The sequence below is a fragment of the Thunnus thynnus genome, chromosome 6, assembly GCF_963924715.1.
Source record: "Thunnus thynnus chromosome 6, fThuThy2.1, whole genome shotgun sequence".
Classification (NCBI taxonomy): domain Eukaryota; kingdom Metazoa; phylum Chordata; class Actinopteri; order Scombriformes; family Scombridae; genus Thunnus; species Thunnus thynnus.
Genome location: NC_089522.1, coordinates 29,181,956 through 29,198,511, shown reverse-complemented (window position 1 = coordinate 29,198,511; position 16,556 = coordinate 29,181,956). Strand labels below are relative to the sequence as shown.

Genomic DNA, 16,556 nt, shown 5'->3' with positions numbered 1-16,556 from the left:
CCACAGAGTTTCCTACGTTAGACACGATCTCTGAAATATGTGTTCTCTTCTGGTTTTAAAAAAGAATTTTATCTCTTCATCAATACTGAAATCTATTTTAAAAAAAACCTTGACTTGTAAGAGAAGAGCATCAGAGCCTCTAACATGCTCCTAAAACTCTACAGAGGTGGAAAAATAAAGATCCTCAGTGAAAGTGAAAGAAAACACAAGTACGGCAACAGCAGATGACTTTCATCTGTGTACTATTTTTATCATATCTTATGTAATATCTGTCTAGACTAGAAAAAAGATAAGTGTTTGCTGAAGCTGAAGAGCAACTAATGAATAAGTTTCACTTCTGAATTTATTAATATTTACAAGATTTTCAAAACCATCTTTAAAAAAAAGACTCTTTCTGTCCTGTAAGGTGAGTTTACAGGACAAACAGACAGTCCAGCTGTTAGGATGCGGTACCTGGCCAGGAAGTGATGATGATCCAGGTGTGGAGCCTCCAGAGTGACTTGGGGAGTTGGGAAGAGACTTGCAGGCCTGCAGCGCCGCCTGCTTTTTCTGATTTACAATCTTCTGGGCGGCTGAAAAAAAAAACCACACAGCAGCTGTTAAATTTGTTTAACCAAACTAACTGTCGGTGAGCTGCAGCAGTTTTTCTTCATGATAAAAATCAGGCCACTCGTCCTGTCGATAGCACTTCATAAAACCTGAGTCAACTCACCCTCTGCAAACACTCGGTCGACGTTGAAGCCGTAGGTGGCGCAGGTCTCGTAGAACAGCGAGTGACGCACGTCGATACACAGCTGTCGGGCTCTCTGGTCCTCGATTACACGGGGGTTGGTGCTACTGATTTTATCTGAATAAAAAGAGAAATGAATGTATGGAAAACTTTATTATGACAGATTAGCACAGCAAAGAGTGTTTATAATACAGGCTTATTATTTGATATAAAGGCTATATAGAGACAGATAACTTCATTAATCCTCAGGAGGGGAAACTAGTTTGATCCAAGAGGACATTGGTGGAGCTCAGGAGGAGCCATGAATGTGTTAGACACACATTTATACAATCAATATATTAAAGGAGACTTGACATTTTTATATAATTTACTATCTTGGCATCTATTGCCTGTCTGTCATGGAAGATGGATCCCTCCTCTGTTGCTCTTCTTGAGGTTTTGTCCATTATGTTTTTCTGCATCTGAATCGAGGGTCTAAGGATGGAGGATGTTGTACTGCTGCACAGATTGTAAAGCCCTTCAAGTCAGATTTATGATTTGTGATATTGGGCTATAGTTAGTTAGTAAGTGATTGAGTGAATGAGTTGGTCTCTAAATGCTTCACTCAACTAGAGACTGAGGACAATCTCCCAGCTTTCATTGTTCAAACTGGGTGGAAACACTTAAAGAGTTTTAAAAAAATCCTGCATTGCAGAACCGATCCAAAGTCTTTAGTGCAGCCCTTCATATCGGGGCGGTGACTCCCCCCGTTCTCCTCACTAAAGGGGAGATTAGGAGCAGAGCATCATCTCCAGTAAGACACGTCCTTGACAAAATGTAAGCGGCGTTGGAGCATCTATCTTGCATTTAAAAATCCCCAGACAATTGGTAGGCGGGGAGATTTCTGATTGATCGGTACGTTAAAGTGCCCACACGGACATACAAGAAACCAAAATACAGCTGCAGAGATGAAACATTTGTCAAACATTGACACGAACTAAACATCTCACAGAACATCATTGCAAACAAAGAACTTTGTCTTCTGTGCCAAAAATAAAATCAGTCACATCAAAGGTTCCCTTCCTGAAACACAGCTCGAGTTTTTTTATTATCATCTAGAAAAAATCATCAGAAATTAAGGACATTTTACTTAATAGTGTAGCCATTAAATCATCATATAATGAGCCATTTTTTCTTCAGACATTATGTTCTAATTTAGGTTTGTACCAAACATCAACAGACCATCTTTCATCAGTTTCCTCCGGGCATCATGAAAACAGATTACACTGTAATCTGTTTTGTAAAATAAAAAAAGAATCAATCCTACAAACTAAATAGAATAAATAAAATAAAGCAGTTATTTTTTGGCAGCGCGTCTCTTCTTTCCTTGGCAAAGTTCCCATCACCTGTCAGCCGGTGGATAATGTGAAACCATCACGTTAACAAAACTGGACTAAAAGAGAGGTAAAAACTCTGCAGGGTGCCTTTAACGTACCGTATTCATCCCTCTGACTCCAGGTGAGGATGTTTTAGGGCTCAGAATATGTAAATCTGCGGCTGTGATTCATACGATTTGTGCACTGACCTTGAGTGCCGACCACTATGACTGGGATGTCTGTGCGGTGAGCGCTGAGCTGGCTGTAGAGCTGATAGAGCTCCTGGAAGCTGGCCTCGTTTTCCAGACTGAAGACCAGAATCACTGCGTCAACCCAGCTGCTGAACTGAAACGGAGAAAGAGGAGGAAGACATTAACTCAGCGGGCACCAGCCTGATGGATGATGAGTACTGCAGCTATTATGCATACTCACTGCTGTCTCTCTCTCTCTCTCTCTCACACACACACACACACACACACACACACAGAAGCACCTGTGCATCAGGTGGTCCAGGTTCCTCCCGGATCATTAATAAATGACTCTGTCCGTCCACCAGCACTTCCTTTTTATACCTGCCACCTGACAAGGACAATGACAATGACAGACAGGTTATTCAGCAGCTGGTGGCAGAGAGACAGGTGGAGGATGAAGCCATAACACACACCAGGCTGCACTAAAAAAAACACACACACTAAAAAGGAAAATACTGCTACTTTTAAACTGAAACCCTTTTGTGAGCAACGTTTAAACTCAGCTACCTAAAGGAAACACGTAGAGATGTTTATCTCTCTTACCATCAGCCTTCTCAATTGCAGCATAACTGCCTGTGATGTATTTGTTCACCAGCGCTGACTTGCCGCTTTTGATACTACCCAGAATGCCCTGAGAGAAAGGAAGGAAGGAAACACAATACCATGAGGTTAATTCAGAGTCAGCGTGCATGAGCGATCACAGCGCAGAGTATCGAATATCAGATTGAATTGAGATGCATTCGACTCAAACTTCCTCCACGTAATGTTGTTTGTTCCTTATAGTTGGTTTAGTCTCTCTGGCAGCAGATATTGAATTTCTAACTTTAGATTGCTGTATTGTTGTTTTATCCATATATGGACATATATTCAGCAGAGGAGGATGTGCTCAGATCCTTTATTTAAGTACAAAGTCACACATTAAAAATACTCCATTGCAACCAACATTTACATACAGACGCAGTATTATCTGCAATGTACTTCAATATTGACAAGTAAAAGTAGCTGTAATGCAAAATGGGCCCTTAGCAGAATCTTATATTATTATATATAATACATTTTTGGATTTTTAACCTCTAAGCTGAATTTAAAGGTGTATTTAGTCAATATGGAGCTAATTTTAAAAGACAGCTTCACAATTTTCAAATCTGTCTGTCAGTGCCCAAATAAACATTGAAAGAGGTTTTTTTTCTCGCTGTAATCCAATTCATACTGACCATTAAAAGATTCCCTGCTAGTGCACTTTCAGTGTAAACGACAGGGCCAAAATGCTAATACGCCAATATGAAGCTTCAGCAGTCTGTGTTTTAGTCAAATAATATCTTCCACAGTTACAGTCTTCATAGTACATAATTCTCTCTTCGTGTCTCTCAGGGGGATAGTGATAAAAAGAGGGAATTTTGTACTGAAAGGACTTTAAACGTTGGAAAATATCCACTTGATTTGATTAATTTGGACGCCTCATATTAGCCTCAGATAAATATTTTGCTGGATTTTGGCGCCGATCACTGAAAGCGCATTAGGGACGGATCTTCTACTGGCCGATATGAACAGGAGGAATGATTACAGCAAAATCTCAGTGCTTATTTGGGTACCTGACTAATGTTTTAGGACGGACTTATCCTTTAACTATGTTATATAACAACTGTGTATTTAATTTATGGCAACAAATCATATTTAACTTAATGCTTTCATTAAAAAACCTACTAGTGACTCTGGCTGTCAAATAAATGTGTTGTAGTGTGATAAACAGCATAATATTTCTCTCTGAAATGTAATGGAGTAGAAATATAAATTGGAATCTAATAGCAAGACTTTTCCTCACCACTCTCAGCTCTGGGATGGATCTACTCAGGCTCCACTCCTGGCTGTTGGCAATACTTACTAGAGAGACAGACAGAGACAAACAGTCAGTGAGGCAGGGACACACCGAAAGAAATTCATCATCCTGTACCATCTACAGTAAAAAAAAAAAGGGCAGCCACATCATGATGGCCTGTGGGAGAGCAATAAATCACACAGCCGGCAGCTGCGTGACCGTCCGCCATAAGCAGACGTGTGGCCTAGCAGGTCGTGTTAATGAATATAACCTTTCAGTCACAACGGGGGATCCTACAAGGTGCAGCCACACCGCTCGTTATCCACTTTCCTCCCCTCGTGCTGTAAATGACGGGCAGCTGTGCGATGAGGCCTTTACAGGATGGTTCGGGTTCAGCTGCCATTCAAAGATGTCTCCTCCTCTCCTCTCTCTCTCTGAGCTAAAATTGAACTGAGATGAGTTTTGATGTGCTGAAGTCGTGAGAAATCCCAAGAACGTTCACACGGGCGCACACACATGCATGTACAGTAGTAAAGAGGGGGGAAGCTTTGCACACAGCTGTGCCAATGTCCCTACTGGGAAGAAGAGGTGGCATGCCCCCAATGTGATGTGACGCTCACACCCAGACACCCAGCTGCAGCTTCAGAGGGACGAGAATAGACGGACAGACAGAGAGAGAGAGAGAGAGAGAGAGCCTGAGGAGACACTGAGATAGAACAAAACTAATGCTGCATTCATGTCATATCAGAGTTATTATAATCACAAGTTGACTTGTAAATAGTCAACATCCGAGTCTCTCAAGTTGGGAATCCGACTGTGGAAGTGCCTGAAAACCAAACAGGACATGGACAAAAGCCTGGCGTTCAATCTAATTAACCTCGAATATAATTGATACGGTGTTATATCAATGCACAGTGTTTTAATCTTTACACAGCCGACTCTGTAATCCGACAACCGTCTTGATTACGTTAATGCTCGCAGGCCATTTACACGGGAATCTCTCTTATCTGTACCATCATCCCCTGTAACAAGAACGCAGAATAAGAGTCGATATCCACACCAGCAGCTTTATGAGGATTACTTATACTTGTATGAGGCTCAGCTAGATGCTAATTCCAGCACACAGACATGCTCAGATGATGCTGTTGTTTGCTAGGTATTTATACCATGTTCACCATCTTAGTTTAGTGTGTTAGCGTGCAAACATTTGCTAATTTGCAGTAAAGAAAGTACAGGCTGATGAGAATGTCATTAGTTTGCAGGTATTTGATCATAAATAAAAGTATTGGACACATTTTGACCTCATGGCGCCAGATGAAAAGTTAAGGAATCATCAACGTTATTAAAAATTCATCCAGAGTGAGACATGAATGTCTAAACCACATTTTAATGGCAGACCATCAAAAAATATTTGTCAAGACGTTTCATTTAAAACTGCAAATGTCGACCTCATGGTGGAGCTAGAAAAAAAAATCAGGGAATCATCAAAATGTTCAAGATACATCGTCTGGTAAAGATAAATGTCTGTAGCAAATTTTGTGCCAATCCATCCAGGAGATGTTGAGATATTTCAGTGGATGAGCAGCACTAGAGGAAATGTCAGAGGATCACTAAAGTTGGTATGATTCATCCTCTGGCACCATGAATGTTTGAGCCAAACTTTATACCAATCCATGATATAGTTGAGATATTTTAGTTTGAATCAAAGCGTTGGACCAACAAACAGACCAGCATTACCATATCTAGAGCCAAGCAGCTAAAAAAAACCCAGCTCAGAAACAGAATAAACATCAGAAAATACAAATAAAAACAGAGAAAGACAACAGAGGAGACCAGGAGTTAATGTCAGTCCGACAGATATGATGCCCGCTGCCCTCGGTACAAATGTGTGATGTGTCCTTCAAAGACAAATGATGATTCTTAATCATCAGAGTTGTCCAGGCCAACACTGCACAGATAAAGCCCAGTGATGATGCTTCAGGCCAGAGAAAAGAGGCTCACACACGAGCTGCCGCTGCGGGCAAGCTCCCTGGTAAAAAAAAAAAAAAAAGGGGGCAACTCCTAACCACACAAACAGAGACAAACACACACATGTACTTTTGTCTTTCTGAGTCAAAGCTGCTGTTGCCAAAAGTGATCAGACAGTGTGATCCTTCTGCTGCTTCGGCACAGATTTCCCACAGAAAGCCAATTATCCACAGACTGCGCTCCAAACCAATCATGTGCGATCAACCACATCCCCCCCCCCCACCCCCACCCCCCCACATGTAGCCTGTAGCTGACAGTCAAAACTGCCAATTGTTCAACTTAATTCTTTCTTCTTTTTTTGAGGGGGGGGATTTTTTTTCTCAGAAACCTCTCAGCTTGTCTCAAAGCACGACCACACACACACACACACACACACACACACACACACACACACACACACACACACACACACACACGCCTCCTCCTCCACCACCTCACTGTTTCATCATACTCTGCCTCTGTAGCAGCAGCAGCAGAAGAAGCAGCAGTCCTGCCGGTTGCCATGGCAACACTTCCTCCTGCCCTCAGTGTGTATGTATGTGTGTGTGTGTGTGTGTGTGTGTGTGTGTGTGTGTGTGGTGTGTGTGTGTGGCTAGTCTCACTACTTGAGTGAATCCACAGTGTGCATGTGTAATAGTGTGAATACACAATGAGTGAATGAATACATAAAACACACACACACACACACACACATACACACACAGTCTCTCACTCCCACCGGCTGACACTCGCTCTTTGAGCAAACATGTTTGTGAAAGAGATGCACTGTTGTAGCTGCAGCCGTCGACACGCAACGTCGAGGAAAAGAAAAAGAAAAAAAAAATCTCACAACCAGCGAGTGTACATCCTAAATCTTAAAATGCGGCATGAACGCTTTGACATGATAGAATTTAAATTGCATACCCGACAGAGACAAAGACGGAGTGAGAGGGAAGAGGAGGAATAATAATAATAAAAAGAAAAAATCCCATATAGTGACAGAACATGCAGTGGGTGGAATATCAAAGACAGGATTAGAAATGTTCTTGATTGGCTGTGTAGCCACACTTCCTTTTTTTTTTTTTTTTTTTTTTTTGGACGTGGGTGAACAAATATCTCATGTCTGGTTTTTTTTCTCTCTCTCCTTCTTTCCAACCGTTTCAGCTTTATAGAAACAGAGCCAAAGCAAAGATCCACCAGCTCCACCAGCTCCTCTCCCCTTTGGCTTCATTATGAGATTTAAACCCATGCTGGGAACGCTGCTTTAAATGTGTATGTGTGCAGAGATTAAACCCCTCCAGCGGTGTGAAATCAGGCCCTCTTGCGCTCTGAGGGGAATTAGATTAAGACTATCCGAGATGATTCTATTGGCAGCTTCCAGATCAAAGAAACTTCATCTGTCATCAATTTGCAGCCGCTTCAGGAAGAAATGTCTCTTGACACGTGACACGTATTATAGCCTGTTAAATGTCTATTCCCTGCGTGGGGTTCCTCCTTGAAAAGATCAACCCCACCCGACCCCACCCACTCATTTTAAATGGATGCCTCCGCACAGATGAAGGGGATGTGTCAGTATGTCTGATAGGCCTAATCGTTTGGTGAGGAGATGAAGGCAGGAGTGTTTGAGTGTCTGATCGTGTTTTGATGTCATGGATGTTGTCGAAGAGGTGACAGTGATGTGTGTGTGTGCGCGCGCGCGCGTGTGTGTGTGTGTTTGTGACCTCCTACCTTCCTCCTCACTGGAGTCTCTCTGTATATAGACAGGAGGCGCTGTGGAGGATGACCCCGCTGCCCCCGAGCTGCTCTTTGTGAAAATGCCACTGATGAACTTGAGCATCTTCCTGTCTTTAGCGGAGCCTCGTTGGCCCTGCTGCGCCTGCTGGGCCTCCCTGGCCAGACCCAGGTCTTCAGAGAGGCTGTTCAGGTCGCTGTTATCCAACGTGCGGCTTTTCCCCTTGCGTGGCGGTTTGGGGGCCTGGGTGACAGGTGCGGGTAGGGAGGTGGAACCTGACTTTAGTCGCTCCTTCCTGGGGATGTCTCTCATCACCGCAGCCATGCCGCCTCCGATCTCCAGCGGTAGTCCGGCGTGAGCTTCATCCTGCAGGTCCCTCCATCCTTCGGGCCTGCTCGCCTCGGCCCATGAGGCCCTGCAGGGGCCTGGAGAGCGTGTGGGCATGCGGCAGTCCTTCCGGTCGAGGCTCTGGGCTGAGGTAGGGCTGCGCTCTCTGCCGTCTCTGGAGTCCCGGCCCCGGGTGGCCACGCTGCTGTGAGACTTCAGCAGACTCACAGGACGCTGTCCCGCCGGGCGGATAGGGAGGCTGGTTCTGGTCGGGGTGCGAACGGGCTCGACCACCTCCGTTGACGGTGTCGTCGTCAGCGATGGAGACCTGCATTGCTTCGCCTCCGGGGTGGAAAGCGGCTTCTCTACCCGTGTCAAGTCTGTCTCTGCGGACTTTTGAACTCTCTCGGCCTGCAAGGGGATCGAGAGGTTGCACGGAGGCTTTTCACTTCCTTTACTAAGAGCATCAACAGCGGAGGGAAGTTTATCTTTCAAAGGGCTGAGGGGTTTTCTCTCTCCATCTTTGAGTTCACTTAATTTGACCCCTTTCACATCAACAGCAGCAGCATCCTCAGCACTTTGCGGTCCCTCCACTCCAGCTCCATTTTCCGCCCGCGCAGGAGCTTCACCTTCAGCCTCCGCTCTCACCCCGGCGGAGGCCTTCTCCTCTTCCTCCTCTCCTCCTCCTCCTCCTGCCCTCCCTCCCGGCCGGGTCTCCGGCCCAGCGTCCACCTCCTTTGCTCCCTGGCTGCTGTTCTTGGCCTCCCCTCCGCCATTCTCCTCCACGGCCTCTACCTTGACCAGGGTGAGGGAGATGAGGTAGGTGGTGCGTTGCTGCAGGGTGCCGCCTCCGCTCATGTGGTCAGGCTTCAGTAGACACACAGTAGATGAATGAAACCAGACAGAGTGACATGAACAGCTGACAGTCCGCCAGCGTGTTGGGATGTGAGAGAATCTGACAGCACGACAGAGACTAAAAACTTACATGGAGGGAGATTAAGTTTCTCCTCGGAAGATAAAACAGCAGAGCGACTGTTGGTTTCATCCATCCCCCAAAATCCCTATTTCTTTGTTTCGGATTTTTAATTTCAGTCACGGATTTCTTCGCTGACTGCAATTTTTTTTCTCTGGAATACAGTAAGAAAAAGAAATCCACTCTTCCTGACAACCTTCAGCAGACTGTCAGTGCAGTCCAAGCATCTCTTTTGTTCCTGTGAAATACCCAATTAAAACCTCTCCTCTCTGCATATGCACGCAGCTACTGATGCAAATAAATCTTCATTATGGCGCCTGATGCCTCGTTCCTGATGGTAATTATTTACTTGACCTTATTTTTTTTACGTGCAGCAGCCACATCTTACATGTTGCTCAGTCCATCCTCTTCTTGTGCTAGATCCTCTAAAAAAAAAAAAAACCGGGATTCAATTCAGAAAAACAACTGCCCCGCATCATACGTCATCAAAAAATGTGATCAGCAGCAGCTGTAAAGTGAAAAAAAAGGTGAAGTCTTTAAAAATTCATTAGTGTCACCCTAAAGCAGCATGGCACTGTACACCCAGAGCTGTATGCAATCCGGTCCAAGATCATGGGCTCTCGTTCCCAGCCTCACATGTGTGTTGACAGCAGCATCCATTCAGAGAGCGCGGCGGCAGGAAGGCAGGCGGCCTCGCGGAGACGCACAGGAAGGACACTGATGAGGGCTGAAGGGGATCAGGAGGAGAAACCAACCAGGAGAAACCGGGCGGATATCTGGAGATGCATGACCGAGCCGGGGCGCGTCCGGCCATCACGCCCCTCTCGCTGTCTCCGGGGCCGCTTGCGTCCTCTGAGCGCATCAGGCGTTGAGCATGACAACACACGAAAGAAGGAGCCGCCGAGGCGTAGTCACCGCCGCTCGGAACAGCTTTCCGATAGAGACACACCGTCGCACAGGTTCAACGGGTCCAAAAACGCATCACACAAACGCACACACACATGCACACACACATGCACAGCTCTTCTCGCTCCTTCTCCCACAAAACACACTGATAGGAATCACCAGCGTCCCTCCCTCTAACATGCCCCTCCTTGTTGTAATGGGCAATCCATACAATGCAGGAGCTTCTCCTCTTTCCTTTTCCCTCCTTTATTTTCTCTCTCTCTCTCTCTGTTTCTCCTGCTGCTTCTCTCAGACTGTGCAGGGTCCCTGCTCTTTATTGCTCATCCCCTCCCCATCCACATCCCCTCCCCTCCATCTTTCTCCCTGCGTGCAGGAGAAGAGGAGGAGGATGAGGAGGGGAGGGAGGGGAGGGGAGGCAACTGGTATAACGGCTGGTGGTAAAGCAGCAGTGCACACAAGCTGGACCTCCTAAATGAAGGGGAGACCGCAGGAGAAACGATCAGTGACAGGGAGAGGCAGCAGGGTTAGAGAAAAGAAGAAGAAAAAAAAAGAAAAGGAAAGATGGATGCATGTTTGTGGAGGGAGAAAAAAAGACACTCAGGGCAGGATGTGTTTTCCAAGTGTCATTTATACAGCTGCCAGAATAGTTTCATCAAGATCATCCATCTGTCTTCAGCTGTCTATTAGCTGTGTGTGTGTGTGTGTGTGTGTGTGTGCAGCTCTGTGTGGCTCCTCCTCAGTAGGAGGCTTGGCTTGTTTGTTGCTAAGGTGTTACAATCTTCCTGGCTCTGGTGGCACAATCATCTCCTCCATGTCCCTCCTTCCTTCCTCCACCTCCTCCTCCTCCTCCTCCTCCTCCTTTTGGTACATTCTGCATAGCTATCGCTCCCTGGATCTCTGTATCAAAATGGTGTTTCTCTCTCTCTCTCTCTCTCTCTCTCTCTCTCTCTCTGTGTGTGTGGTATATGTGAGTGAAAGAGATTTCCTGTGAGTGTATTGATCTGTAGTCTATTGCCTACTATGGCATGTGTTCATTAGCAGAAGTGGGTAAGCTCTGGGCTCACAGCATGAATCGAGCAACGGCATGAGTGGATGAGAACATATTGGACATCAATAGTTGGACCACAGAATGCAAAAAAAAAAAAATACAAATTAAACACATATATATTTATATTAAAGATGCAATTGATAAAAACCTGCATGTGCATGTGTGAGAAATGATGTGAAACCAAATACAGTGTGAAAAATAATATAAAATAACACACAAGAGCGATAACATGAGCAAAAGTAGACGAGGAGCTGCAATTATGCTGCGTCCAACAACAACAACAGCAACAACAACAACAACACTGCAGCAAACATGATTACACAAACCATCATTTGAAATATTACCGGGTGTAATTTCATGTTAATTACTCTCTGATTAGAAAAAAAAACCTTGATGTGAAATCAGAGGATGGCTTTCCCCCATAGTGCACCACTCTCTCTCTCCTGCCTCCCGCCATCATCCCATAATACAGGATCTGACTGTCCACCTGCTCAGCCCGCCTCCCCACCACCACCCTCCTCTCCCCCCCTCCCTCCCTCCCTACCACAGTCAGAGAGAGGGCAATAACTACTCACACTGAATACAAAAGACCTCTGACAGCCGCCTTTGGCTCAAGGGGAAACGCATGACCTGAGAGAGAGAGGGGGAACGACGACCACAGCTTCCAACACAGGGGAGAGGAGTCATGAATAAAAAAAAACTCAAATAGGAAACGAGAGCTGAGCCTCTCTTTAAAAATCAAAACGTAATCTCAGGAGAGTGATGTTTGACGTGTGTAAAAAAGTGTGAACACCAAGTGTGTTAAAGTGCAAGTAAAAGGTTTTGCCGTGCTGCACCGCGCCTCTAATCACCACGAAATGGAAACCCACATATAAGACAGAAAAGAGACTTTCTAGAGAAACACACGCGCCACCTTCTTTCTCGATTTGACGCGCGTATCCAGACAAAAAGCTCCCTCCGACACCCACGGACGGGTGCTGCTGTCAGATGGACAGTGGCCAAGGGCAGTGGTCATGCTGGGTGATTTTTTCATTTCTCCTTTACTGTGAGCTCGTCCTCTTTCTCTCTCTCTCTCTCTCTCTCTCTCACATCTATTTTTCCACAACCTCAATCTCTCACTCTGCTTGCCGCGCTGCAGTGAACACACCAAACCAGTCAGATTCACATTTAAATGTCTTCATTCACCCTCGTCTCCCTCTCCATGTCTGTTTTTTTTTTTTTTTTGCCTTTCCTTGGCACACAGTCAGTCGAGCACATCCCACTCGCTTATTAAGTCCAAAAGGAGAGGTGAACTCTACACTAGCAGATAGAGGCCTCCACGGAGGATATACACAGCTTTGATCCTCACTACAGCGTCGACAACTCCAGTCTAATTACGCACACAAATAAAAATTCAAATTGAATGTTTTTACATGTAGGGGATACTTCTCAGAGCGAGTCAAGATCTGCCAAGATCCCTAAAAAGACCTCAAAGCTCACCAGAATCCACCAGGGAGCCGACTGACCTTCAGTTCACAAACAGAGTGAGTAACAACAGATATATAATGAATAAACCCATGAAACCAGAGAATAAATCGGTTCTTTCTTTATGTTTCTGTTCTGTTTTGATGGATTTGATACTGTGAGAGCAGCAGCAGGTTATCAGAGGACACAGGCTGGAACATGTGGTTTTATTTAATTGCTATAGTTACTAATTATTTTTTACATACAAAACATATGATCAAGTTATTAAATGTAATGCTTATTATACTGCAGATTAAAGGCCCTGTTGGCTCAGATTAGAGCTGTGCAAAACTGTGCTGGGATTTACATGAAGTTCATCATGTGCTAATGAGAATGAAAGTGTAAGAACAGAGACTCTGAAGTCTGTTTAAAGAGCTGTTTTGTTAATTGATTAATTGTTTAAGCCTTTTTTTTTTACTTAATTCATTTTTTATAGTACAGATACATGATGTTTTGAGCAATTCACAGAGTTGACTTTGTTCAGGGTTTCATAATGTAAGGTACAAAATCACAAGAGCTCATCTTCGTTAAAAGCCTCCACATTCATTTGCATTTTGGCTGTCATACATATATATACATTCATATATATACACATATATTCCACTGTGTAAACTGTTTCAGCCTTTGAGTCCATTGAGTTGTGTTTGGTGAGAGTACTTTCATCCAGTTTATCACTTTCCTAGCAACTATGAATAAGATATATCTTTGGCCTTCATTATTTACATCTTTTGACTTCCTCTTTTATGTTTTGCCAGTATCCCCGTAGTACCGAACGATACCAAAAAACATGAGAACGATCCTCTATCGTTCTACACTTCCTCCAGCCTACAGCTATCGAGGAACCTTCATCAAATGTTGATACGATTGCCGAAACCATAAATACCAAACGTTTGAAGGTTCCAGCTTCTCAATTTTTGCTGCTTTTCTTGGTCTTACATGATGGTAAAATGAGTATTTTCGGGCAGGAAGTCATGATGAGCATTTTCACTGTTTTCTGATGTTTTATAGACCAAGAAGATAATGATTAGTTGCTGCCAGTATGAACACTGACAGAGGTTTTCCTTGCTGTGATCATTCCTCCTGTTCATACTGGCTGTTGAAAGATCTCCTTTCAATGTAAGTGATGGAGGCCAAAATCCACAGTGTGTCCACTCAGTCATTTAAAAGTTGATGTGAAGCTTATTTGAGGCTTCATCAGTCTGAGTTAGTGACGTCAAGTGGATATCTGACACATTTACAGTCTTTTTAGCATCAAATTGTGTTTCCTCGGACAGTGTTTCCCTGTTGAGCTGTGGTGGAAGTATAATAACAAAAAGATGAACTTTGGCACTAAAAAGACTGTAACGTTGAAAGATATCTACTCGATATGACTCATTTGGATGACTCAAGCTTCATATTAGCTTTCAGATAAACTTTTAAATACATGTTTGCACAGAAGGAGGACTGTGGATTTTGTCCCCTATCACTTATATTGTGTGTAAGTGCATTATGAAGGGATCTTCTAATGGTCAGTATGAACAGGAGGGACGATTACAGCAAGAAAAACATGTTTCAATGTGAATCTGAGCTCCTGACTGTTGTTTTAAGACAGACTTGAAAGATTGTGAACTTGTCCTTTAATGTAACACTTTAAAAGAGGCCATTTTTCATAGTGAGTACTTTAATGTTTGATACTTAAAGTACATTTTGCTGGTAATACATTTACACTTTTTTACTTAAGTAGAATTTAGAATAAAGGGTTTTTACTCTACTGTAACAGACTATTCTTACAATGTGGTATTGCTACTTTTACCTTAGTAAAGGATCTGAATACTGAGTACTTCCACCGAACATATGCTGCTTCTAGGTAAAAAAATTGTTGCAGATATGACAGAAACATACAGGGAGTGTCACAGTAACATATTGTGTCACATTAACAAGAAACGGTGGGAAGTAGCGATATGAGGAAATGATGTAAAACTGATCAACTTCACATGTAAAGGCCCTGTTTGTCTGAAAGGAAGTGGCTTTTGAGGGCAGTTGCAGATTGGCAGACAGGAAGTGGGCCACACAGCAGGTTTCATCCTGCTGCCATGGCGATGGCTGCTGAGGGATGTTGCCATTGGTTGTCTTGTCCAGAGGCTGACTGATAAATAAATACCACAACATACTGGCCTCCGGGAGGTGAATTTTAACACTCAGAGTGAAATGAGAAGGAAAATGAACATTGACGGAGTAACACGTCCCCGAAAAAGACAGTAAGACTGACACAGGAAGCACAGAGGAAGACATCAGTCACCTATGTTACCATGTTCCCTTACACCCACTGGTAAAAAGAATGACACTCAATCTGATACAAAATCAGCCTTGTCAGTTTCCTGTTTGTCATATCAAGAAACGTATTGTTACTTCAGGTGAGCACAATGAAAATCAAGACCACACACACCAAATTCAGAAAACATGTCTCACAAATTCAGGCAATATTGTGCGTCCTTCCCTAAACCCAACAACCAAAAGTCAATCACAAAGAGCGGCAGAGCTTATGAAAGAAGAGCTTACCTTGAATACTGTGGAGGTAAACTTTAAGGCCTGAGCGCAGCTGTTGATCCTGGACCCTCTCAAACTGTTTGGAAAGGCGGTTGATTGCACTCTGGAGGGAATCATGCCTCTTTATCTCTGCTTTTATTGCAGTGGAGTTTACCGATTTATTTTGGCTGTTCATCCTGACACATGGATCTGTTGTAAACTGGAGCAAAACCGCTTGTTTCAGCCCATTTGAACTCCCCGGCTGTTTAATTCCACCAAATGATCACGAACTTCAACACACAGGAGCAGCGGAAAAGAAGCAACGGCGGCTCAGACCGGCTGTCTCTCTTTCTCTCTTTTTCTCTCTCTCTCTCGCTCTCTAAACCACAAAAGTCAGCTCACGACAATGTGTGTCTCAGTTTCCTCTGCAGGTTTGAAATGAACTGAATTCACTTCCGTATTTTAAACCGCGATCTTCACTATACAGCAGCTATGACAGTTGTGGTGATCACAGCCTACAGAGGACATAAGACATGCTCTACTGCCATTATGAAGGAAATAATTATGTAAAATAACAATCTATGATGCTCACAGTTTGTGTTTAGGTCTCATGATGAATTAAGATTACAAGACACACTTTAATCTAGATGTGAACTGCTGTCAACAGTAGTGGAAGAAGTGTTCAGATTCTTTATAAAAGTAAAAGTAGAAATACTGCAGTCTAAAAATATCAAAAGTAAAAGTAGTAAAAAGTTATATTATTATAGTATATTATATTGTTTGTTGTTGTCACCAACGTATACATGTATGCAGCTGATTTTAGATACTTTGGGTAGATTAATAGTAATAGTACTGCATCATATTATATAAGTGTATCGTGTTTTTTTTTATTATAATAGTAATACACTTTATTATATAGTTCCTTTCACACACTAATGCAGCTCAAAGTGCTACAAATTTAAAAAGAAAACTAAAGAGCAGACAATTTAAACAACAGTTAGAATATTAAAATATATGATTTTATGTAAAATCTTTCATCTGAAAAGTAACTACAGTCGGGGAAGAAGTATTGAGATGTTTTACTTGAGTAAAAGTAGCTATATCACCATATAAAAATACTAATATTAAAGTTAGTAAAGTAGTTAAGTTCTCATTATGCAAAACAGACCTACTCAGTGTTATATTTTAATATATATATAATGCTTGTAATAAGTATTTTACTCTACTGGAATTTTTCATGTTTTACTGTTTTGTAACATGTCATTAAAGGGGATTTATGAGGCTTTTTTTTACACTAATTAACAGAAAAAGACTCTTTGATGTCAAGCTGAAAACAGATCTCTACAAAAAGGATCTAAATTGTTTACGAATATAAATACATTTTAAGTTTTACACGTAAAATC

The 16,556-nt window shown here is 43.2% G+C and overlaps 1 protein-coding gene across 2 annotated transcripts in view; it reads right to left on the bottom strand.

Annotated features, from left to right (window-relative positions):
• agap2 (ArfGAP with GTPase domain, ankyrin repeat and PH domain 2) overlaps window positions 1-15,572 on the bottom strand; it is a 29,503-nt gene extending 13,931 nt beyond the window's left edge. Inside the window, exons 1-7 of one of the 2 annotated variants that reach the window (XM_067593281.1) lie at window positions 15,187-15,572; window positions 4,159-4,217; window positions 2,880-2,967; window positions 2,579-2,664; window positions 2,295-2,430; window positions 713-847; window positions 454-572 (exon numbers count right to left, since the gene is read on the bottom strand). In XM_067593281.1, coding sequence (XP_067449382.1) covers window positions 454-572; window positions 713-847; window positions 2,295-2,430; window positions 2,579-2,664; window positions 2,880-2,967; window positions 4,159-4,217; window positions 15,187-15,349 — 786 coding nt within the window. In that variant the 5' untranslated portion in view covers window positions 15,350-15,572. Of the gene's footprint in view, window positions 1-453; window positions 573-712; window positions 848-2,294; window positions 2,431-2,578; window positions 2,665-2,879; window positions 2,968-4,158; window positions 4,218-7,887; window positions 10,336-15,186 lie in introns of those variants that run through there. The other variant, XM_067593280.1, reaches the window with a different exon arrangement.
• Between the last annotated feature and the right edge of the window lie 984 nt (window positions 15,573-16,556).